This window comes from Diachasmimorpha longicaudata, chromosome 16 (genome assembly GCF_034640455.1).
Source record: "Diachasmimorpha longicaudata isolate KC_UGA_2023 chromosome 16, iyDiaLong2, whole genome shotgun sequence".
NCBI lineage: Eukaryota > Metazoa > Arthropoda > Insecta > Hymenoptera > Braconidae > Diachasmimorpha > Diachasmimorpha longicaudata.
In genome coordinates, this window is record NC_087240.1 from 3,579,820 (window position 1) to 3,606,715 (window position 26,896).

Here is a 26,896-nt window from a genome sequence, read left to right on the forward strand (position 1 = left end):
ATTATTGGTAATAAATACTGTAAAAACACTTCTTTTATCATTAAATTCACATTTTGTGTATAAAAAATGAAATGAGAAAAACAATTAATTAATAATTAATTAATTAATGGTCTCATACTCACGCAATAGCGCAAAAAAGATCGTACCAAATTTTGGTGTAAAAAATTTACAACTGCGATAAGATTATTACTTGTGCGGAGAGTATAGACACCCTCACTCCGACAATCTTCAATCAATATTATATATCTTGGGTAACGAGATTAATCTATCTCATATAGTATAATATCTATAGTACATCTAGATACTTGTGTATAGGTATCCTCGAAAAAAAAAAATTCAGCCATCATCTGAATCTCTATGACTATACTTTCCGCTTGTAAAAGATTTTTCATCTCTAAATGTTGCAGATATTTTCGATTTCGAAAGCTCTCTGAGTGGCTAGCTCACACTGGAACCAGAAAAAAAAATTCAAAAGGAACGTTTTACGTATATCAAGAAATTCCTGGCTTAAAAATCGCAGTAAGAAAAAACAAATTAAGTCCACAAATTTTACATTTCATTTGCAAACGAATCATTTAAAAATCACAATTTCACTTTATCTGGATATTAAATTAAATTTAATTAATTGAATGAATAAAATAAAGACGAATGTTCTAGAGAGTTTTCAAGCCACGAGTTTCTTAATAAAAATAAAAACATTTCTTAAAAGACTTTTTTTTCTTCTCAGTGTACCACATTGATTATTTATCCTCTAGTAAATCATGGAGATATAGTAAAAGTTTGAGTATAAAACTCTTAAATTACTTAATTTTATCGGTGTTGACTGTCTCGCTGATTGTTTGAGCAATGATAATAAGCGCCTTATCGTGAGCCATTCTCAGGGCTGACTTTGATTGTTACTCTGTTGGCTAATGCTGCTGCTAGTTTCTCTACGTTGCTCTGGAGGAGTGTAACTGGACGTTCGGCATCGGGACTCGATGGTTTGGGTAGTGATTGTGGAGTTGCTGCAATTTCCTGAAAATATTAATTGCGTAATGACTGTGCTGTTATATTCAACAATTCCGGTGATGATTAATAATTAAACTTATGAATATCCTCTGAGACTGACAATGGGACTCTTTCGTTTTTAGTTAAACATTTTGAAACCCGCTGAGAAAGATAAATATTTCAAAAAAGATAATCCACCATTTGGAAGACAAGCTCTATTATTTGTTTATAAGAAGGAAGGGTTAAAGAAAAAATCAATACCTTCCGATATTTAATTAAAATAATAAATTAGACACTTAGATGTCTTCAATGGTCAATAAGAGGTTTATTTATTATTATTTTCCAAACTAAAAAAATATGTTTCCAATATTTTTATTTAATTTTTACAGCTGTCATTAAGACATTCTCCCACAAAATATCATTTCACCCCCAACAGATGTTTTAAATTGTGAAAATAATTGAAATGTGACAGCTGGCAACACCTGGCAGAGCATAATCATCGAGAGGAACATATACCTCAAACATTTACATTTACATTTACATTTACCTCAAATAAAAAAAATTTTATAAAAATTATTCGAACAACTTTTACTCGCTCACCTCATCAGTTTTTTTTCTAAGATTGGATCTCTGCAGGGTTGCAGCGAGTTCATTCTGAAGCCTCGAAACCACTGGCCCATTATTGACTTCCTCAACAGGCTTCCCACCGTCCGTTGTACTTCTTCCCTGCGGTAAAAATTCAAGTCTGGACGGCTGTTTAGTCTCTCCCTCGTACGATCCAATTCTGACCGCAACTTTACCCCCAGTATTAGCTGCTATTGGCCCATTGGAATTTTGAATTTTCACAAAATTCTTTTTCTCCATTGGCACTTGACACTTATTATTTACAGAATCCTTATTACCGTTGAGCTGGGACTGTTTCACAACTGGTGCGTGACGTGGAGAGCCGTTTGTTGGGGTTGTAGTTGGCGAACTGTTGGCAGAGGCTGAGAAATATGTCGGTGGTGGTTTGGGGATGACTGGACTCGGTGTTTCTTTCAGTTTGAAGGACTCGATGCTCTGCATCTCCACTGCCTCTTCAACCGATTTCATCGGCGATCCGGGAAGGGGTAGGGGTGGTGGGGGTGGGCAACCACCGTTTGATCCATTCACTCGCTTTTCCTGCTCCTGAAATTATTTCAATATTTTTTATTGCATTAGATTTATTCGATCATTAGATTTGTTCTCATTGTGAATTTTTTTTTATGCGAAGAATCTGAATCGATGAGGGTTTTAGAGGGTAGAAAAATCTCTCTCACCCTCTCGTAGGTTTATTCTATCGTAATCCTAGCGATTTATTCATAAATCCAAGCTATAATTGAATAGCAATTGTGGATAATTACCACCAGTTAGTAGAAATTTAGCAAAAAATCTACTTATAAATATTATTTTTTATGAATATTTTAATAAATTAAATAGCTCTTAACATTCAATGAATAAAATTGAAAAAAAAAATTAAACAAATTGAAACTTAATTTAGGGTATTCATTAAATTGAATTAAATAATTAAATTAATTTCATTATAGTCAACTAACAGTATAAGGTGTGATGGTCACCATCGGTTTTCCCAGTTTTCCTTGTCTCCCATTCATCATGAAATTTCACCAGTTGAATTCAATTAAACATGAACAATTTACAATTTACATTGTCATCCCTCACGGATTGTTTCTCACGCTCGATAGCTTATTTTTTATTTATTCCCAATAATATCGTTTTGTCCATTGGTTTATGCCGACAAACAACAGAAAGTTCACTCTCACTATTTAAAGATGCACCGCCCAAGTCGAGCGTGACGTTTTCACTCTGGACTTATCACTCCTCGAAATTTATAATTTTATACATATTTTTCTTCCTCAATACATGCACGCCATGGTAGAAGAGAGATAATCAATTGTTCCCGGATAAGCGTTCACGTGATAATCTCAGGAATTTCGATACAGGTGAAGAATCAAATCCGTTGTTTCCTCTTTCCCCAGCTCTTAAGATCTGAATACGATAAGATAAAATTCACTGACGTTGGAATTGAAAAGTATTCACTGAACGTTGAAGACAGATTGATCAGTCTCTGATCTGAGGAAATAATTTTGGGAAATTGCTTCATTTTTTCAATGTTTTGCCTTCAAAATGAATTATCTTTCTGCTTGAATCTGTCATTTCATTGTACAAATAATTATTCAATGATAATTATGATTGGCAATTATTTGTAGATATTGATTATTATTAGAAGTTCAAGTAGCAAATTTCGGCAGTGAAAATACGAAGAAAAATCAATTTTTTTTTCTCTAAAAATTCTAATTCTAAAACAATTAATTTTAATAAAAATCCTGGGAAATTATCTCAACAGGATTAGGCTTTCACAACCGAGGAATTGTCCTTTCCACAAACGTGTTAAATTTGTTCCAGAAAATTTCTCTCCGACCATCAGAAATCTGTCAATCGATCTCAACGTCTAATGACGACTTTTCACCGTTGTATCCCCTCAAAACTATGAACAAAACTATTTAAAATTGACACGTCGACGTTTCCACGCGACAATCTTGACTAGAACAAACACGAATTGCAACTGCCGTGCAACTTCAAGAAAAGTCACCGGCGATCTTTCACGAGACACTCGCTTACATAATCTATCTATTATTTATCCACATCTGTCAACGGGAGTCCCCAGAAAGCCAACCAACCGGTGAAAAAAATATCAATGTTGCATACACCAGACCTGATTATCGCACATAATTTAACGTGACGTTACTCAAAATTATCGATCACTTGTCTCTCCCAGTCCCACCAAATTGACCAGTAAGTGTCTCAATTCATTAATTAATTGTCGAACTGCATTTGCACTTTCTAATTTCACGACTGACTTTCAATCATTGAAAAAAAATTGTTTAATATAATTCGGTTGGGAAATTGGGAACAGGATACGTGCGTTAATTTTTTTTCGAATTCCGTTCAATTTTGCATAGAATATTTTAAAATTGAAGAGATTAAACAACTTCGATGCAGAAATTTTTCTAAACAAATTTCCATCAGAAGTTGTTAGACAATTACTAGAATTTTCGTAATTATAAAGACGTAATTATAACTCCCAGTAAAAAGTGAATCCAGCAAGAAACAATATTACGAGCAACAATGTCTTCCTTAAATTAAATTTCCCAATTAATCAATCACATTTTCCCAATTTTCCTGACAAATGAAAAAATCCTCCTGAAACACCAGAGTAACAAAACAAATTCCCTTCCTAAGTCTCACTTTTTCACGTAATTCTCTCTCCACAAATTAACAAAAACAATTTAACTCTGACAATTTCGATTCCACGAAGTTATTTTTCATTAAAATTCCGAACTGTATCGATCCGTCTCGAGATGTAGACTGTTCGCACGAATGTCACGAATGTACCTCTCAGGTGTTAATTTCGCTATCTCGTTTGATTCTTATGTACATTTGGCAACACAACAATAGTATCACTGTGTCGGTGGGAATTTAATCCGTAGGTGTAGCTCACAGAAATACTATGACCAACGTACAGTCTACATGTATTCATACTTCACCATTTTCCTCATCACAAGCACTGATGATAAGGAGTAATGCCTCGCCTTATCACCCGATGACGCGATAGTCTTTTGAATTGAATGTGTAATAAAATTTATCGTTCGTCATTTGATATTTTTTTTTATCGGTTTACTCTTGCATTGATTGTTCTACGAAGAAAAAGAATTCATTTTTATTTATTTATTTTTTCGTGTGAATGATTTCAAGGAAACTGTTGGATTATCCACTCGGATGACTCCAAGATGAAGGAAACAGTTCAATATCACGAGAGAAAATAATAATAAATAAAACTTTCGCTTATGCTGGAAAATTTCACGCGATACCGCAGATTCATCGGAGCTCTTTCAATGAAAGAAAAAAAAACCTGGGGAAAGTATTTTTTTTTGCAATTCAACGAACTGTTGTTTCCCATTATTCAATTTAGACTGAGGCCAGTGCACCTGGAGCAGCGCAGACACATTTAATCGCTTGTCACCAGGAATGAAAGTGTCATTTCCAGACTTTTCTATTTATTCTTCTTTCACCAGCTCTTTGGAGGTATATTATCGTTGCATAAGTGTGCCGCTGTCCTTGGACTGAATTATCCTGAACTATTGGCAATGGTAATGACAATCAAACTTGTCAAGAGGAATTTACGATTTTGTACTTTTTTTTCTCTTCATTGGAATTTTATATTCTCTCTGATTGATGATGTTAACGGGACCTAGTTGAGAGGTTTTATTTTCCTTGACCCAGTTGATGCAATCAAGGGGATGGTGAGCAAATTGATGAAGAAATTTAGGGTATCAGTATCATGTCAATAGTAAGCTCTTTACCTTTTTTTGGTCTTGTTCTGGTGATTGGATCTTCTGTTGATTTTGGTTGAACATTTTTTGATGGGCTCGTTTGAATTCTTCCATCAGCTGAAAGAAGAATTTTTCAACTGAATGAGATTTCGTCTGAGTTTGTTTGAACTGAATGGAACATAATTATTTTGTTGTATTTACCTTATCATGCGTTACTTTGCTCTCCTGCGCCTTCAAAGCCTCGGGATTGGGCGATTGCTTTTTCGGTTCAAACGCGACTCTATCTCCATTCACTTCAGCTTTAGCTGCTCTCTGAAAGAGCAAAATGATTCGATAAAACCACTCGGTCTCCGCAAAAATGAGAATTACTGAGGACTTTTGGTACGTCAACGACTAATTAGTCTTACTACATGTAATCTATAATGCGCGATGTACATCGCGAATATTTTCACTTCTTGGGAATTGAAAACGAAAGAAAGGGGCTCAATCGTGGAGTGATAAAGCAATTATTTTATAATTCGTCACTTACATTGAGAGCGAAAATGAGGTTCGTCAAATAACCATTTACTTCAAGGAAATATTTATTTTTTTAATGTCGTATTTCCCGAGTCAAGTCATTACTAGCTAATCATTATTAGGTTTGAATTAAGTTGATTCTATTGATCTTAAAGACGATTACAAAAATGTAAACAAAAATTGTTAAAAAAATATTTCACATAACAAAAACCGTAATTTACAAGACAGATGATAACATCTAGTGACAAATGGACACTCGAGTGAGTTAACCACGTACAGAGGTACTCGAGATGGCTTTTGACTCTGGAGCGACACCTCTTGAAGGTTCCTGAGATTTAACTGTGTTAAGTATGTACGTGAGAAATGGCTCTTGAGGGTTTTCCATGCACTCTATCATTACTGTGAGAGGTACTCAGGTCACAATTGACTCAATAGCACCTCTGAGAAATTAATAAAGAGAATAAAAAAAATTGTGAATTGAAATACAAACCTGTTGAGCTCGTCGCTGAAGTTCTTGGGCTATGGCAGTTCCAAGGTCAGTTGTGGATAGAGGTGGACAGGTACGTCCAGGTGGGGGTGGCGGACGGATGGGGGTGGGTTCGGGGGATTTAATGGGGGGTGGCACGTTTGAGGTGGTCATGGTTGAGGCAAACGAGACTGTTGATGAGGCTGGCTCACACGATGAAGTTGAGAGAGAGGACGAAGTCGAGGCTGAATCCTTTCCACAGGATTCTAGACTCGATTCTGTTTCGGTTGAACCTGTTGAGCCCATTGACATCGTACTACCCATTTGTTTGTTCATTCCCATCATTGGTTTTGTGTCCACTACGTAAGAGAATATTTTGCATGAATTTTCTTTAGAAAGTGGAGTTATTTTTTTAGGTGAAATAAACTTTTAGATATTTTTAGATTTTATAGCTGAGCTTTTAGACGAAAGTTGAACGAGTTAAAATAAAAACAAATCATCCAATATACTAAGTCTACATTTATAAATTGATGAATTTGTAAATATAGATTCCTAAATTGGATTTTTCACATAGGAAAGTAATCACTCTTAAACACAATGTAATGAATAAATATTAGTCATTGGTAATAATGATTTAGTTCTACTCAAGATATCGTTTTCCCTGATGTTTCTCTTTCCCCACATAAAGTGGGATTTCTCAAAAAAACTTCACGTTTTTCAGTAGATCAAATTAAAATAAAAATTATACGCTGTAAAATTTCAACCATTTTATAAAATTAACAACTACCTGTTTGCCATTTGTAAGACATCGGTGGTGGACATGGTGGTGCAGGTGGCCCTGATGACTGATGCACCTCGACAGTTGTTACAGTCTTCCGGTCGAAATCAGGAGCCCTCGGTGCATTCAAATTCGGAGAGAATCCATTATCCTGAATCCAATCCAACAAATATTATCCATTCGTGATGATATGAAAAGGAATCAACTAATTATTTGTAAACAAAGAAATAAAAATAACAAGTCCGTTAATAAAGTAATTTAGCGATTGAAAATGATTGAATGAATAAAACACCCTTAGATATCCTCAATAGAAAAATTTGTAAGAAATTCACAGCAATAAAAAATATAAAAATTAATACTATTTTTATAATATTTACCTTCGCACTGTACGTGATTCTATCATCTCCGGGTGGATCATAAAGTACAATATTTTCTTTCTCATACATAAGCCTCCTATTCCTCTCATCAAGTGGATTGGCATCAAAATCATGGCTTTCGTACTCTCTCGGTGTCACTGGATCATAAAGTGGTTCATTTCCTGGATCAGTTATTCCATAATTTCCATGACAAGCCGGATGCGTTGAATAATTAACACCAATATTTGACCGATACTGATTTGTATTCTGATTGACATTTTGATTGACTCGTATGACCGTAGTGTTGTTGGGCTTTCGTGTCCAGTCTTGACCCTGAAAAAACAGACTCTTGATAACTGGTGTAATATCAGGTAGTCTTTTTCTATTTTCTTTATAGCAAGATGCAAGACATTCAAGGCCATAGGATACCACCGGATGAGGCGCATTAACTTCTCTGTGATCTTACCTGATCACACGGTTGACTCCACTCCGAGGACGAGCAACTGCTTGTTGACAAGGCCAGTGGACAGCAGGCTCTACATAAATGTAATATATTGTTAGTTTATCACTGGTTTATCATATCTAATAAATTTTCTAGGGGTTGTTTTTTTTTATTTCATTAGCTCGTGCAGCTTGTCATTTATTCGACGGGTTTACAGCCCCTTTAGGCAGGAATATTCCACTTATTAAAATGTTTCTTGCAATTTTTTTTTTGCTGTCATGAAATATCACTGATTACAGAGGATATATGGCCGAGATAACGATGAAATGTTATATAGTTTCAAGTTTTTGCACTGAGAATGTGCAACACTCTTCGTAACCTTGAAGTTTAATTTCTTTGATTCAAGAAAATTGGCGAGTTTAATTGGATGAATAGTTTTATGAGAAATTCTGTTAATTGGAAGTTGAAAATGAAAGGAATGCGCGATAATTAAATGCACTTATTATCAGCGAATTGCATCCTTTGTAGGGAAATTGAAAAGTATTCAGCATTGAATATTCGCGCATTGAGGGAAAAACATATTTTTGGAAAATATTAATTTACTTGAGGGAAGTATTTCTTAGAAAATTTTATTCAATTGATTTCCACGGGAACCTGACTAAGTTTCAATTAAAACAATGTTATTGCTTTTGAGGATGACTGTGTTGCATGGAACCTTAATGAACTCCAGTTTTTAAGTTATTCAATCGTCAAACATTAATGAATAAGTATATAAATAAATATTAATAAAAATAGTCCCAATAAAACCATTAACTTGAGTGTTCTAGAATGACCAATTAAGAAAAAAAAATACGATACAATAAAAAATTTAATTGAGATTAAATTGAGGTGCTGTATATCATCAAATGGTTGTAAATAATCCATTCTATATTAATACTTTGCTAATACAAAAAATATCGCCTCGCCTTTTCTGCAAAAGAAGGCAGACGTTCTCCACTTAAAATTTATTTATCAGATATGAATCTCCTTTGCGGTTCCCTTCGCGATTTTTCGGCCCTCCACAAACCTCTAATTATTAAATTACACCCTGACACGCGTATTTCCACCAATGCCCCCGGAAATGTTAAGACCTCACCGCTCTGTCATTACCGATACTTTCACCATCGAAATTTCCCCCAATATTGAATGAGGATGAGCATAACGAGCGGTTGAGTTGAGATCAATAGCTGTACATTACCTTCCATTTCTGGTCTCTGCGTAACGCTGAGTACCACCAAGTTGATGTTGCGGTGATGATGGATTACCGTGTGATGGTGGACTTACTGGGCCAATACTCGATGATTCTGAGTCATAGCCACTTGAGCCACGCATCCAGAGGGTCTCTGGACAATCGTAGAGGCCGTTGTTAGCTGGAATTGGCCGATTGACAACTAGATCGAGAATTGCTGCACCGCGCATCACCTCGATTGCTCTTTCAAATGGCAAATCTGTCAGTCGTTGTCCATTGCACCAGACTATAACGTCACCAGCTTTGAGACCTGCTGCACGAGCTGGGCCACCTTCTCGTGTCCCCTGAGGACAAATTGAATAACGTGATTTTTCAAGACATTTCGATTTTTCGAAACTAAGTGGAACGAGAATTTTATTGTTATTGAAATTGGCCAATTTTCAAAATATAAAATATAAAAGAGCATGAGTTTTATGTAAAAGACCGGTGAACAACGTTAAACAGAGTTATCATTCCCGATGACTAGCATTCGTTGTTATTTATCAGAAAAAAAAAAATTAACCGGTATTATTGTATATCTATATTATCCCCGAGCCAATTATTTTTCCGGTCAACCTCAGATATAATTTATGCCTTAAAAAGATCTGAGGTTGACCGAAAGAATAATTGGACAGGGGATAATGTAAACATTCTTGTTTATACTGTTTTTAAGAGCCATAAATTTCCGAAAATAATGTAAGGCATTGAAAGGTTATACGAGGGATTAATTGCAGTGAGGGATTAATTACGGTCTAAATCATTCGAAGTTATTTCTTCTTCTATTTTTATGGCACTGACTGAAATGTCTTGCGGTCGTTATCCCAGAAGGACTTTTCAATTTTTGCGTGATTACATTGTTGCGATTATTAATCTAGCGGATGTATTTTATCGACCTGTTGTGCATTTAATTATCATTTGATTAAACTCCTTTCTATGAATTTAATCGAATGAGTCGGTCAGTTCTAGTTCGTCTTTTCAGGTCGTCTCTCACCGGCCTTCAGACCCGAAATTTTTTTATTCGGCATTAAATACTGAATTTCAATTTTTTTTGGTCTACCTGGACTGTGAGTCCCGGCACAATTCCTTTGCATACACCGCATCCCAAACGCCCCTTCTCCCCAACCATAACACGAATTCGTACTTCATTGTATGGAATTGTCGGAGCTGCAGGCTCATTGTACTGAATTTGCTGCTGTTGGCCCTGAACCATGTGCCAGGTTACTGGATCATTTGGATTACTGAAAATCAGAGAGTGATGATTATTCTACAAAAGCTTCGTCAACGCTGATTTACGTGGAAACAGGCTACTTACTCTTTAACTGGAATCATGCCAACGCCTGAAACATAAATGAAAAATTACCAGAAATTGTTTAATTGCGATTGTTGGAGCTTTCAGTGATGAAAGTATTGAAGTGGAAAGAATCATGAATCAATGAATAAAGCAGAACAATAAACAAATATATGATATATTCGTTACATTAGTAGAATATCTACCAAAAGCTTTTAAAAAAATTGCCCTGGAGTTTCAAAATTTTTTTAACAGGGCATAGCCCCCAAAAAAGCACTTTCCATAGTACGAAAAAATTCCCCCATCAAAGCTTTACTTACTTCGAATTTTGAGAACAAGAACTTGTTGATTCTTCGCAAGCAACGCAACCTCCTGGTGAACAGCATCCTCCACAGGATATCCGTTAACTCTGATTATCTGATCACCAACCTAGGGGGAATTTTAAAATGTTGCAAGTGACAATTGTCCTTCATAGAATAATTCTAGAAACAGTTGAGTAGAAAAAGTTAGTCACCCTGAGGCCGGCTCTGTGCGCTTCACCGCCCGGCTGGACATCGCTGACGTAAAAACCAGCCGCATACTCTCGTCCGCCCCTCAATGAGAAACCAAAACCGGAAGCACCGCGACGTCTCAAACGAACGTTCCTTGTAACACCGATGACGGCCATTCTGCTGCCCCCATTGTTTCCGGTTCCTGGGCCACCACCGGACGACGACCCTGTACCGGTGCTCGAGGCACTCGATGAGCCAGAGCTGTAATTTCAAGAAATACCCGAATGAAGGAAAATTTATGAACCAGTAAAATAATAAAATATTACGAGTTATCAATTATCCCGATTCCAATCGTTGTGCGGAGAATTATTTCAATAGCTGATGATTTCAAGGGGTAGCGAGAGGAAATTTTTACCGCTGACAATTGTTTACGTGAGAAATAAATATTTACAATGATTCTCATACATCATTTGGTCATGATATGAATTCGTGATCCAATGGCCGACGGTATGCCGAGGATGAGCCAGCATTGCACCACAACTGGGCCAGTCTCGGCCTAACGTTGGCCTCATCCTCACCCAAAAAATTATTTTTTGAAAATCAGCGACAGCAATATCAATTCAGGAAAAAAAGTTATAAATATCTGTACAAACAAACAAGTTCTGAACATTGCGTTGTCGTAAAAAAAATTTGAAGGGTCATTTTCCTTTGTCCTGGATTCCTCTCCATAAAAACTAAAAATTTAAATTTCACTTTTACCATTGTTATGCAAGTAGTTAAAGCATAAAAATAATGTGAACGTCACGAAAATGATGAATTACTTCAATTACAAAATTTAATGATTGAATTTTTCCTCACAATTTCCATATATTCATAACATATTCCCTCATTTTTCACGATTTTAGTTTTACGATCACTTAAGTCTTTCGTAACATTGACAAAAAGGGCTATTTACTTGAAAACACATCATGCATATTAAGTTAAATATTCTTTTGCTATTAACGTTGCATTCAGCGTTGTGGAAAAATTCTTAAAGCACTCAGTCCAACACTTATCTGCAATAACGCGATCCACTCAAATCCTCACTGAATTTTTCTCAAGATTACAGTGATTACGGTAATGTTAAGGAGCCTGGAAGAATATATTTTCCATTTTCTTGTGGTAAAATACTGGGTAAAGAGATTAGATTCACATGTAAAAAATAATACGGATGGATTGAGTCACTTGTCCACTTGAGTTTCCCCGACAAACTCTAAATTATCAGAATTTTCTATTTATCAATTCTGTGTCAAGGCAGTGGGTATACTTAGGTGAAGGAGTAGGTCACTCGGACGATTTAATATCCCGTGAAATTTATCCTAGAAAAATTACAAGTCCCATTGCTGTTGTTAATTCTTTCGCTCTCCCGTTCTTAATCGGTGTAATACACCGAGAATCATCACCATTTCTTTTCATTTTTCAATTAACGATAAGATTTATTAAGAATGAATCGAAATATTTTTGGAAAACTTCTGATTCTTCAATAGATTTTTCCAGATATTGAATGAATGAATGAATGAAAGAATATTAATTTGCAGATGAAATAATAATGAACTAATAAAAGGAAATAATTCCCTTTTGATTACTGATGACTTTTTAATGAATATCTCGAAATTCAGGACAGATAGCAAAATTTTCATTAGGATCTTTTTTGTGGAGCGAAGTGAGTACTACAATACATATAATAACAAAAATTTTGATATCTCTCTTAGATTCCGAGATATCGCTAATAAATGGGACGTTCATCGAAGTCATTAGAGGCATTGAAGTAAGTTTAAAAAAAATAAGAAAAAATAATAATAAAGAGACTAAATAAACCAGTGGAGTGTTTATTGACGATAATTTATGTTTATTGATGATAAGGTCAGCGATTTCGCGCAGTTTGCCTGTAGATACAAACGCTGGAAGGAATTCTGTTGTACATAAGTACATATTTACGTTGTTCAACGTTTGACATCGATACTGGAGGACACGCGTGTGTTACCGTTAGCCATCGATATCGGATTTTAACGGGCCCTCCCAATGATTTGAAGGCATTGTCTCACGATTATTAAGAATCCTGTTCAAAATTTTGGGGTCAAATGTCCGAAATTTGTGGCGATTCTAAATTTCCAATCGAACATTCCATTATTGTTTGGATCAAATGAGCAGAAACTCAATAGAATATTTGGTTTTCAAATTGAATTAGTTTATTCTAAAAAGGAAAATTCAGAGAATTCCTCAATAGAAATCACAGGAAAATATTACATCTCAAAAAGTTATTATTGCATATGACAAATAAAAATTATAACAACAGAAAATTCTTTAATCGGAAAATGAAATTATCGAGATTGCAAAAACAAATCGACTAAAATATCACAAAATATTACAAAAAAAAATGACGATAAATGCTCAGATTTGGAAGGTAATTGTTGTTAATATTTGTCGGGGTAATATTATTATTAAATAAAATTTAAAGGGACCACCGGGGATACCATCATCATTTGGACCAAATTTACACCTCTCATATTGCAAAATTATTTCGAAATAAAAAAAAAACACCTTGAAACAATTCGTAGAGAGTAATGACTGTTCCTGGAAAATGTATCACTCTGGTTTCGAGATATTTCTTCAAAGACTAGTTGGAATTCACATCGTGTCCATGGTAATCGGTAAAACGGTGCGAGCAAGGAGACGAGTTGAATAACTTGCGCAGTGAGAATAAAAGAAAAATGAAATGGGTGAAGGTGGAGTGGCTTGAGCAACGGTATGACACGCCCTGGTACAACGGTTATTGTTTTTTAAAGTTCTGAATTAAGTTACATTTATTTTTTGGGATTATCTTCAGTGTGTAACTCACTTACTGAAAAGAAATTGTCTCGAGAAATTGATTCGTCGATTTAATTGAATTGATTGAGATCTTTTGTCTTAACATCGAGAGAGGACAAAATATAGAATGAAAATATTGAAAAATTAAGTGAAAATATCATTTGAATTTTGAATATTATTAATTTGAAATTAATTTCAAGGAAAAAAGTCGACTAGAAATCTCAGTTATCAGAAAAATTATTAATTTATTTATTTTTCCTTTTATTGAACCCATTTTTTTATTGTTAATTATTACCTCACAATAAAATTCAATATTATTAATCATTAATTAGCGGTAATAAAGATAATGGGAGATTGATATTAGTTATTTTTGATTAACAATCATTAATCATTTTATATTCTTATTTACGTTTGGATGAAATTTAAATTGTCCGAACTTTTAAAAATTTATTATCAATTGTTCTATCCTAAAAAGTACATCAACTTAAAATGGATAACTACAGGGAGAAAAAAAATCATCAGAAATTACCCAACTGTTTGGTAATCGTGTTGTTTTGGCCGTTCTTAGAAAATTATCGGACTGCTCAGTAAAATTTGTCGAGTGTTTAGTAAAAATTATCTACTTATTCGAAACAAAAAATTACCTGACTGTTACAATTTTTTTTCAAACCGAGAGATAAATAATTTTCCCCGAACCACCAAACGGTTGAGTAATTTCTGATGGAAGTTTGTTACGCTCATTTCCCATTGGTCCAGTTATTTCAGAGGGTTGATTTGAATTTAAATGATTTTCAATCACAATTGTTATCATTACAGCGCCCTAGAATTATTAAACAATATTTATTTAATTATATCGATAGGGATTTTAGCAAATTATCACAAAAATCACTAAAACAAATGTAAAACTCTGTTTTGAAAGCGGGAAAAAGTATTTATGAAGCACTTTAATAATGTTTATGCATAAAAATATCGCTAATACCACTAAAACGAGGGAAAACTTATCTTGAGAATGATAAAAACTATTTATGAAATACTTAATGATTTTTATACATCAAAATATCCCTAAAAACATGTGAATTACGGCCCCTTTTTCATCCTCAACTCTCCATCACGAATATTTCCGACTTTCCCCTCTGTCATGTCGTAAACGATTTCATCGTTAAATTAATTCCCATTGTCCCTCGAACTCGTCATCAAATATCTCTGGTCTATTCCACGAATGGCAGTTTGACGATAGTATATACCCTTATCCTGTGATATAGTTAAAACCCACGGGGGTTTTATAATCCGCTTTCGCTCTCTCGGTGCATTCACATTTAACGAGCTCGAGATTCAACTGCTTTAGCAGAAATCACGTAATAAATCAGAGGGACAAAAATCATGGAAAAATTATATTTGATGAAAACAGAAAAAAAAAAGGGAAAATTTCTGTATTCGTTCTGCTTGATCAGACGTTGAGTTTCGCATTTCCCCTGGACAACACGTTAGAGCCCTTTTTCTTCACGGCCGAATGCCTCTGATTTACTCGTCCGCGAAGGCGCTGAGGATATATCGAGTCTTCCAGGCATATCGGGTTCATTGATCCTCCTTTGATCACCGTACATAAACCCCAAGATAGTCGTGGAACATTGTTATAAAAAATTATGAAAAAGTGTGAATATCAAGAACCTACGCACATAAAATTAATTAAAAACAAAAATATAAATGAAAAATGTGTTAATTATTTTCGGCGTTCTCCGGTGGTTTTGGAATTAATGAATGAAACATCGAGTGAAAATCTCTTTGAATTAGTTAATTAACTTTATTTTATTTAATTATATGCAATTAACGATTAGTTATCGGCACAAAATACTGTACCATTTGCTATTTTCCACTTATTTCCCTTCTTTTCGGTATATTTGACCCCCAAGATCGCTAATTAAATAATCACTATTCAGTGCCAACGTAAATGATCTGAACAGTCACCATCATTAATCACTGAATGGAGTCCACCAGGAAATTCCGGTAACGCAGAATCATTAAAGCGTTAAAAATTGTCTGAATGAGAATTGAAAGAAATAATGGAGATCATGATCATTGAAACGAAAGTGGTTTCTTTCAGGAGATGAACAGAATAAAAAATTACTATTGTTCTTGTAAAATTATGAAAGACCCATTCTATATACACAATAATGAAGGAATTTATCTCTATTCTCAATCAATAAATCTTACAGAAACCAAAAACAAATAATTTTATTGAAATTGCAAACCCGGAAGAATATTTTTTTAATTAAGTAATTTTTTTTTCAAGTTGAACAGAAATTTTTATGCAAAAGTTCGTTTGTATTGAATGAATATTTTATTTAGTTGATAAATTATTGATGACATTACGCCGTAAATATTGATCGAACAGGGTTTTTATTTATATTCAATAAATTTTCAACGTTTTGTGCAATTTATTATTCTTTGCTTATTCCCCATCTTTTAGACTGATAATTTCGCGTCCACCAATTGCGATAAAAACAAGATAATATCATAATGATCAACGATTATCCTTTCGCTCAACAAAAACAATAAAATATAATTTTATTGTTCAAACAAAATGCCCATTGGAAATAAAGGAAACAATAAACTTTTAAATCTCAAACTCGTACATATTTTCCCTGTTTTTGTCTCAATTCGTTAAATTAAAAGGAAAGTAAAAAAAGATAATCACTATCATATCTGATAGAATCGATTCGAATCAGTTATTGTCATTAATCACTCGGGAAAGTCCACCAGGAAGTTTCTGCAAAAATCACCGTTGTAATGTGCTGACCAAGCGCACAAGTCGAGAAATAAAAATTCGATAATTCAATGTTTTGACGTCTAATCTGAATCGGCATCAAAATACTCGATATTTACTACTACTTCCCAGATAAAAAAAATATGATCAGATAGTTCACTGAGTTGCATAAAATGGATATAATATATTTATATTATAATTACATATGATTATAATCGGAATTTCGCTGAAGGAAATGAATATTTGACAAAAATAATTTGACAAAAATGATAAATAAATTTTACCGATTCATCGGTAAAAATATCTCGAAAAATTATCATTGAAATGGATCATTGAGTAAATGAGTGGAATCAGATGAGGGGAAAATTATCGGTTCATTTCCGGTTAGAGAATATTAGAGAGAACTGGGGGGATAAAGTAGCAGTTGGAATGATGACGATTTACAAGGAGCTCATTACTAGAATATGTTATTGCCATTCTTGTCGAACCAACGGTATTCCTTCTCCCTATATCCTCCTGTTCTTGTCTTTTTCACCCCAAAGTGACTAAGAAAATTTCCCGCGCCTATGCATTGTTTATTATTCTCCACCTTGAGTGCAACGAATTAAATTCATGCGAGAAGTTCAACTCGTTGATTATCGCTACTGATCGCTCCGTTTACCTGATATATATTTTTTAACCACCGCCAATTGTTTATGTAATGGTGTTATAATGGTTGTTGTAATCGTTAGATGTACAGGTGCGTCATGGTGACTTCGAAGAATTCTATAGAGAACGCACGGGAAACATTTTTCTTACGAGAGTTTCGTGGAAGCGAACGTTGATCGGAAATGTGATAGAAGAAATCGGGAAATCTAATGCGAGTAAAAACATTTGTTGAGTAGTTCGTGAGATATTCAAGGAAATATATTCGCGGAAGACGTTTAAGAGCATTGCGACCGCTCGGCCGATTGTACTTTTCCAAAATAGCAAAAAAGTTTTGTTATAAAAATTTCGAGTGTACGAAATTTCTCGCTTTTAATTTTAATATTTCAAAAATTTTTATCTCCTTAGAAAATTTCTTTTCTGATCATAAATCACCGAAAAAACTCGTCGTATCATCTAAATGATAGAATACACTGAATGAAAATTAATTAACACTCATTTCTTTTGCTTTTATATCGAAGCTTTAATTGTAATCGAATTTTCAATTCTCCAAAAATTATCTCACATATTATAAAATAAAAAAAAAACGATGTTTTAGAGCATGTCAGTGTGTATATCATTAATTAGATTAATCTAATTAAAAATCTCATTTATAATCATTAACCTTTACTTACAATTCATCATTTTCAAAATAATAATAATAAAAATAATAATAATAAACCATCTGTCAACACGATTTGCGTCACAATGAAATACTCTTCTAACAGGTGCCTCACCTCCTTCACCTTCCGTCACTCCATCTCTCTCGTTATCTCAGTATGTGATGTCAAGTTAACGTGTACGTGCTTTTAAGGTTGAAACGCAGTATAAGAAACGTATGTGAAGACAACTCGGCATCATACACGACACTATGCGAGACCGATGTGTGTCAGGAGGTCACTGACTTCTGTTCATGAGACAGGTATATTCCTAAAGGAATGGATGAAGGCTCTCCAGACTCCATGAAAGACTCGGAAATGCCTTTTTTTTTCAGACTCTTCTGAAGGACTGGGGGGGGAAAAGAAAGAATCAGCGAGGGATAAAAACGAGAAGAGAACGGGAGGAAAGTCATCGCGTGAGAGATACAGTGTCTCATGATTATTCCGGAAGTTGAGTTACGTCACAGTGGGAAGATGGAATTTTCGTGTGACATATCATCTGGTCAGTGGGAATTTTTTCGTATTTTTTTTGTTCAAAGAAAAATAAATTGGGAGGGATCACCTCATTGTCAATTATTTTTCATTTCTTAAATCTCAAAATAAATAAATAAATCAATAAATAACTATCAGGTGATGGCTCTCCAATTGTTTTCAATTTCTAGACGAATATTTCATAAATATATATCATTCCTCATATTCCACTCGCAGCCGTTAATTACTGAAAATTATCAGTCCGATCACGTCACAACTCCACTCAGCAAAAATGACCTCAAATTTCGTGAAAAAAAAAAATCACAAGTCACGATACGCCTATGCAACAATGCTAGTAATATCACATTCCCAATAAATGGCCTGAATATTATGTATTATGTATTACATGTAATAACACTCCGCAAAATGACCGTTCACACGAGTCATTTTGTATCATTTCACGTCCACTCACGGAAGAAACTTCCCTTTTGTCTCCTCATTTTTAATATTTAAAAGAACCACTCGCAAATGAGTTGAGCTGCATTATTCATATCTTCAAGCCACACACACCTTATATTTTACCTGAAAATACTGCAGTCCATTCGCTGAAGCGTTCGAACAAAAAATAAAGCGAGGAAAAAAAATAATGAGAGTGAACAGGTCATAAAAATCTTGGAAGGGTAGTCCCGAGGCGTTCTCCACCTTTTTTTTTCATTTCAGAGGAGCCTTAAAACGTTCAGGATTTTATAACGAACAGAATCGTTCCACTTCCGTTGACATGATTTTTTTCCCCGAAGTTTGAATAAAATATTAACATTTACAACTACCCCATGATATACGAAATTTTTCTCTCCAGTGAAATTAGAAATCGTTTTTGTAAATAACAGGGAAATTTTCATGTACCAGGTAGAGAGGATTGAAAATAACATGCTGTTTTTGGATTGGAGAAGATGAAAAAAGATAAAACGAGAAATAAAACTTCTAGAATTTCTCAGTGAGGTGTGACGATGTCTCTTAGAGATGTCTCACTGGTTTTATTTCATGAAAACATGTGATTCCTTTTTTTCTTTCATATGGAACAGAGAAATTGTGGGAAATCTTGTTTACAAAATTCTTGTACTCCTTTTCTACAAATTAGTTAAGGTAATTGATGAAGTGAATGCGGAGAATTCCAGACTATCGAGTTAAAGAAGAAATGAACACGTTGAAAATAAATTAACGACATTTTTCACATTTTTTTCTCCTTTTTAAAATGAATTCATTGATAACCCTTTTGGTGATTAATGTTACGAAAATATGTGTCACCGTAATCGTAAAAAATATCATATCTTGCAGCTGGAATTTTACTTTTAAGATTTAGAAACAAAACAAATCATCAGTCGCATAAAAAAAAATTAAATAAAAAATACATTCGTTAGAAATAACATTTTCTCAGAAACTTTTACCTCCCAGTCTAATAAGCTTTGCGTAACCCCCACAAACCCAACCGTAATTATAATCGAATCTCGCCATCCAATTACCCCCGGGTGTGAATAATTACTCCACAATCTCGTTTCCATACTCATCAAATAAAGGAAAAATAAATTCCTCCGATCTAGTTCAAGGGCTGTTGTGTTGTGTTGTTTAGCTCTTATTACGTAAACAATATCAAATTCGCGGAAATTCTAGTGTAAATTCCTTTCACAAAGTTCGAGTCGATATATCCTGACTTTTATCCTGTAACAAGATTTTAAGCTAATGCCTGAACTCCAGTGGAGGTGCGAAATATTCTAGGTGGAAGACCTATTGGTCTACACGTGTATGGTACCTGATGTGAAATGTTATTTTTTATTTCGTGACCTTTCCCATGACTCTCTCACGTTGAATCTTGATTCTAATACTACGATGAAAACAAGTAAATTGTTTGGTGAGTACCGCGAGGCATTCATCCATTATGATTTTGGTATTTGTACTATGGGGTAAAATATTTACAAATATCTCTATTACGTGAATGTCTGTTGCTTCTCTGTTAAAAACATTGAGCTAATGCTGAAGAAATATTAATCACTGCAATTATTCACAGTTGTAAGGAACAATTTTCTTTATCTCCTCGATGTTTATTGATTTGTTCTCTTCGGGTACAGGAGATGTTTATGAGGAGATAAATAGTTGGGATTTTGTCCATCCGAGATGGGGATGAACAGACGGGAAACAATAAATAATGTTATGAGTTCACTATCTCCACCACAAATGAAGTGAAAATAATGGAAAATTGCTTTCTACTTTGTGGGAAAGTAGTCAGATTTCATGTGCGAATAATTTGTGTAACAAGGACTGTCCTTCGGTTTTTGTTTCTGATGGTTTAGGGGGAAGATATGTACGAGTTTGTAAGGGCTTTATTGATAATTAAATCTGATTTTTCTTTTATGCGAGTTTGATAGAAAATTGATAGATCTATCAGTCAGAAAATTGATGGAGTTCTTCAAAAGTGTGAAAAAATCTACAGGAATTTTATTAACAATTACATATGAAATTTCACGAATTTTTCATTGACGCAATAGACAATTATTGATGGAGTAAATGAATAATAAAAAAAATTTAACATTCAATTTTGCCAATAAATATTTAATTTAACATTTCAATTCTCATTTAATTCCAAAAAAATTACTTCAAGTTCACTAATATTCACCAAATACCTCAGTCTAAAAATGTATGCAGTGAATGCTCATCAACACTTCAAGCAGATCTCCATGAACATCAGAACTTATCCCTGGGAAAATTGCAAGATGTTTATTTCAATAAAATATAAAGGTTGGATTAAAATAGTACTGAGTAAAATACGATGCAGTTGAGAAGGGCGTTTTCACGTGGATAATTCACTACAGTTGCACTGTACACATGCATTCCCCCTCCCCTACCCCAGCTGATGACCCACCATTGCCATTCCTAATTATGCAACATCTGTACTCTCTTCTGGAGGTACCTCACACAAATGTTTTCTCACGTATCAAAATATATGGACTCGACTCTGCCAAATGAGAATGGAGTGAAATCTAATAGGCTGTCTTCTTCGGAGCATCAAATCATGAACATTAATTATGGTGCAACGTCAAACAGAATTACTGCGACGATGTGAAGTTGAGTTTCAGAGAAATTTTCTGTTTTAATAGGAATAATAAAATTAAATGTAAAATTGTAGTGAGGAGATTATTAATTGATTAATTTAATTAATTTCCCCTCGATTGGGATTGAGGAGAGAGGGTTATGGAGAAGAAAGTTATGAAATGATTTATTGAATGATTTTTATGATTATGATTATGATGGTTATGATTTTTTGAAGGATAATGAGTGAAAGAAATGATTAGTGGATGGGTCGATGTAGGAATTTATTGATAACAATTTAATAATGTCGTGGGGACATGGGGACATGGATAACATGTTGGGTTAAGGGGTAATTTATGTATTTGCATAAATAATATTGCATACATAACAATTTAGAGTCATTCAGTGTCGATTGATAAGGACTTAATTGAATGGCATCAATTAATTATTATAATTAATAGCATTAATTATAGAATAACAAAATTGTTTCAGTGAAGGAAAAAATACTGGAATAATTACGGTAATTTTAGGTAATCCTCCAGCGATTTTGTTATTGGGAGGCAAATTAGCAAAAATTCTGTAAAAATTGTCTTCACGACTGGAAATTTTGACGAAACTTTTATCCCAGACTTCTCGAATTCCTGAGGACTCGCAATAAAATGTCCGGTATTTAAGAAGCTCGTGAAAAACAAAAATTCTCCCCAAACGTCTGGAATTCCCAACACCATGAAACTCACCACTTTTGAGTAGCCGAAAATTTCAGTAATTCAGTCAAGAAATATTTTTCTCATTTTTTTTAACGACCCATTAAAACCACACTGAGACGTCAATTAACTTTGCACTTTCCCGAGGGGTACTTTTGCGTTTTAAGTGAAGCGTCACTCTCCAGAGTGACCTTTTTCGGGGCCACCGTCGGGGGAAAAAAAACTACTGAGTACATTTAAACATTTACCGTGAGTATATAGATCCTGCACTAGAAGTCGTTATCCGTATTTACGGCATTTTCAGGGACTCGAGTATTTCACTTTTCACGTTTGGAGCACATGGACGTTAAACTTTCACTACTAATATATCGCGTATTAATTATGGGCAGGTAAGGATGGAACACTCAGATGGATCAGTATTATTGCGAGTGCTAAACACCGTGGGGAGTCATTGAGAGACTAGGAAAATACCTGTGGGAGTTCTGACTCTCGTGGATGTGTTAGACGTATTGTTTAGGCATGTGTTTGATTTAATTATGCATTTGGAGCAATTGAAAATGATGGAATATATATAGCTCTCTTTCATTATGAAATATTAATTGCCGATAAATTGTTTGTAGAAAATTTAGGGAATTAAAAAAAATCATATTTAAATTTCATTAATACGACTTTCAAAGTAAACTTTCTAGATTTTTGTAAAATTTTTAGATTTTTTAACGGTAATTAACTAAAATGGAGATTCCCATTTTTTTTAATTCTCAGATAGGTAAGTATGACACTTTATATGCTAAGTTTGAAGTATTTCGACGTCAATTAGGTTAGAAATTGAATTGAAAAATGAAAAAATATAAATTAAAAAAAGTATAAAAAACTTTTACTTTCGTACGTGAAATATTCTACAGAAATTTATCAACTTATCTGTGACTCGGTTCGGACCTTATTTCCATTCATCAATTCATCACTTGAATTATTCAGTCGAATAATTGATGATTCTGACTATCTTACTATTAACCACTGATATTTTAAAAAAATGGTAGTGAGTGTGCAACAGGATAAAACGAGATAAGTCACTTTTGACTGTCGACCAATGTTTGGTGAATATCTCGGAGCCTAAGCGAGATAGCAAGATGATTATCATGACCTTTTTTATGGAGCAGATTGAGTACTCCAACTACTGTAATAACAAAAATTTCGCTATCTCCATTAGATTCGGAGATATCGGTCAAAAACACAACTCAGAAATGAGTCGACTTGTCTCGTTTTGCCACTTCAGTACTAAATTCGTTCCTGAGTTCATTTGCATAGATAAAAATAAATGAACAGTAATTAATCGAACATTTATTCACTAGTGCCATATATTTAAGTCAGAGATAAAATAATCGAATAATTATCAGAAGAGGAAACTATTCAATTGACTAAAATGCGTGTGAAACAAATAATCAATAATCAATTGCAAAATATCATTCACCTATCGCATTCATATTCCTTATCAGATATATCAGTAAATCAAGATGTTGCGTATGAGTCACTTAACAATTGCCATAACTCACAATTTCCCTCTCATCTTACGTAACCAGAAATATTAAGATGTAACCGCGCCATTTACCTTTCAATTACATTCAGAATAAATTCAATATAATCCCCATCTTCAGATTTATCCTCAGAATAATGAGTTATGTCAACAATTTTGTTTTCTCTACTTCTTCTCACTCATTTCCCTTGATTTTCATATTTTTCTTTTTTCTACACCGTCGCCTTTAGTCGTTCTGCTCACTCGTAAATTGACTGTCATTCGTTATCGCTAGGAAATGTAAATTTACTTCAGGCGAAAAAGAAATATCAACACTGAGGTAGTCACGGAATGAGGCAAATTTTTTTTTTTGTTACCGAGTGACTCAGGTGCTCGCCCGCACACAATAGATTTCGATTTATCGATTTCGCGTCAGCAGGGAGACCGAGGGGTGTCAAATATCGGGTATTGTCGCCGCAGGTGCAGTTATTATTTGACAAATCCAGTGAAGGAGTTGGAAATTGCTGGTGGAGTTGTATTAGAATCGCGGATGAAGCGAATGTTCCTTAAAGATATGAAACAGACCAATGACGTCACATTTAATGGTATGATGGTAAAGCTCTAATATGTATGTGCGCTTTTGAAGATTAAATATGTAAAGAATTGGAAAGAAATTTTAGATAAAAATTAAAACTCCACAGGAAGAGAAAAATTGTTTAAAAATTACGTGACGGTTCCGTAATCTGCCAGTCAAAATAATATTCGGTAAAAATGACGGAACAGGTAGGTACTTCTTTAGGGAACTTTCAGGAAAAATCCAAAACGTTCCAGAGAATTATTTCAATGTTTAATGAAAAAATACATCAATTAAATTTTTTAAATTTTCCTTCGAGTTATTATTCCCTAGTTTTTAATTTTCCGAATTGATTGAGTCATGAGGAAGTGAACTATGAGCTTCATGATTTATTTCCAATGCCCCCTCAACTTATTTGTAATGTTTTGCCATTTTCTGAGAAACGGTTGATAAGATTGACACGAACAATACGCAGTTTTTTAGGTTTTATCATTATTATATGACCCATAATGTTTCGTCGCTGTGGACGACTGTTTCGACGTTTCAACCCAATTTTATCAAAAATCCTCAAACTTTAGTAAAAATTTATTTCAAAAATCGCACGACTATGGAACTTAGCGAGTAATTAAATAGAATGTAATGCAATTAAAATTAAACTTGAAATGTAATTGTAATTTTTGTCAAAGAGAATAATTCTGAATATGTGGATAATTTCTCTTTTACTACAAAAAAAGTAATTTTTTGTGGATCGAGTCGAATTTACATAAAACATAACAATACCATAAAACATAAAAATTCCTGAACAACGAATACTTTTACGCAACTGACCGGCAATTTTTACGTTTCGCAATAAAATTCAAATGTCACTATTTTATTCTAAAGTGATATTCAATAACATTTCTATCCATTATTTATTTATCAATATTTCTGCTAACACTTTCGGATCGTCAATAGTATCTCGTCACACCGAGTCATCGGACGGATGACGTGTTTTGACAGAGCTCTAACATAAACTTCAGGCGACGGAAACAAATAATTTCAGTTCGAATTCATAATTTTCATTGAATTAGATTTCGGTCCTCGATTACGTCTAACAAAATTATTTTAACATTTTTTCTCTGGTACTTTTTACGAACTATTTCTCATCGTGTGTTTTGTTGTGTCAATCTGCTGATGTTTTCCCCATAAAACTATGAGGAACATGAAGAGTTGAGAAATTTCGGAAATAACTTCTTAAAAAACATTTGTACACATGATTATCTAATTTTCCCACACTAAAATATCCCAAGTGGTCTCTTCCGCTAATAAATATCCCTTTGGCATCAGCTTCATGACGTCGATTATTATTTTGACACTCGTGGAGATATGAACTACGCCCTTATGATTTTTAAGCCCTTGACATTATCCAATTTTCCCCTGCCATTCCCTCCCTCCTTTTACTCCAGCGATCTGCGATTGTTGTGACGTTTGACTCTCGTGAGCGCATGATCCTTTCGCTTATGATCCTTCCGATCCGCTCGTCCTTCCCGAGGTACCAGAAAATATCAAGGTTTCGCATTATGTAAATAAAAAAAAAACCGAGGGATAAGTCTCTGACATGTCGAAATGCTCGAAAATTCCCATGTAATTAACTCTGTTTATGACAGGTTAGAAACCGTATAATTTACCTAAGGCAATAGGTTTCTAACGACCAATAGTTTTTTCTGTGAATATTATAACAATTGCACGTACGTTTAATTACACGTACAGTCACATGTGTATTTAATTTCATTATTTTTCAGTGAAATATTAAGTATTTGTCGAGCAAAATTTTTTTACTTAAACCACAAAAATTGTGAAATCACCAACGGTTGTAATTTTGCAAACGACACAGGGGGATAATAATCCTTATTCAAGGATCTAATCGCATGTTACTTGATTTATACAAAAATTCAATTACAGTTGGGCCCACACGGGGATGAATTTTTAATAAAAATTATCAGTCCATTTGGTAAATGTGTATTTTAAGGAGATTTTTATTCCTAAACATTTACTTTCATTTATCGATTTATAAATACTGTCCTAATGAGAATAAATATTTCATATATAGCAATTTGTGCCTTTCACATGTGATAATTTTCATCCAGATTTCAATAAAAATTCTAGATTTTGATTAGAAAATTTTACGATAATTTCTACTAATCATTGATTCCATAATTTTCATCCTACCGATGCTACGATAATATTAACTGTTCCCATTCTATATACTAGTATATACATATATATTATACATAAATAATAATAATAATAATAATAACTCTATATAATTATAAATTAGAGGATTCATTTAAGAGAAAAAACCTATTGATTTAAAATGCATCAATAGACACAAAAGAATGTCCATTTATTTCAATAATTAATTAATCAATTATATTACTATATTAACAACAACTATGTGTAACAAAATATACTAACATTGAAAAAAAAAATGATAAATGACTTGTTTATTCTAAAAAAGACATTTGAAAAATATTATAAATGAATTCCATGTTTTTTCAAAGTTAAAAAATAATTTTCACCAAAATATTTTTACTTTCCTCCATCATAATGCTTTTGCAAATAACGTATCCATATACAAGACTCCATTTTCACGTCATTATAT

At 33.8% G+C, this 26,896-nt stretch overlaps 1 protein-coding gene across 4 annotated transcripts in view; it reads right to left on the reverse strand.

Moving 5' to 3' along the window:
- Positions 1-324: 324 nt before the first annotated feature.
- LOC135170204 (proteoglycan 4) overlaps positions 325-26,896 on the reverse strand; it is a 43,997-nt gene continuing 17,425 nt past the window's right edge. For 2 of the 4 annotated variants that reach the window (XM_064135801.1, XM_064135799.1), the window contains exons 2-14: positions 10,985-11,222; positions 10,791-10,899; positions 10,495-10,519; positions 10,240-10,420; positions 9,153-9,487; positions 7,940-8,009; positions 7,495-7,806; positions 7,127-7,268; positions 6,364-6,698; positions 5,559-5,669; positions 5,388-5,474; positions 1,588-2,154; positions 325-1,014 (exon numbers count right to left, since the gene is read on the reverse strand). In XM_064135801.1, the coding sequence (XP_063991871.1) occupies positions 862-1,014; positions 1,588-2,154; positions 5,388-5,474; positions 5,559-5,669; positions 6,364-6,698; positions 7,127-7,268; positions 7,495-7,806; positions 7,940-8,009; positions 9,153-9,487; positions 10,240-10,420; positions 10,495-10,519; positions 10,791-10,899; positions 10,985-11,137 (2,580 nt within the window). In that variant the 5' untranslated portion in view covers positions 11,138-11,222 and the 3' untranslated portion in view covers positions 325-861. The remainder of the gene's footprint in view (positions 1,015-1,587; positions 2,155-5,387; positions 5,475-5,558; positions 5,670-6,363; positions 6,699-7,126; positions 7,269-7,494; positions 7,807-7,939; positions 8,010-9,152; positions 9,488-10,239; positions 10,421-10,494; positions 10,520-10,790; positions 10,900-10,984; positions 11,223-26,896) is intronic. The other 2 variants (XM_064135800.1, XR_010300337.1) reach the window with 2 other exon arrangements.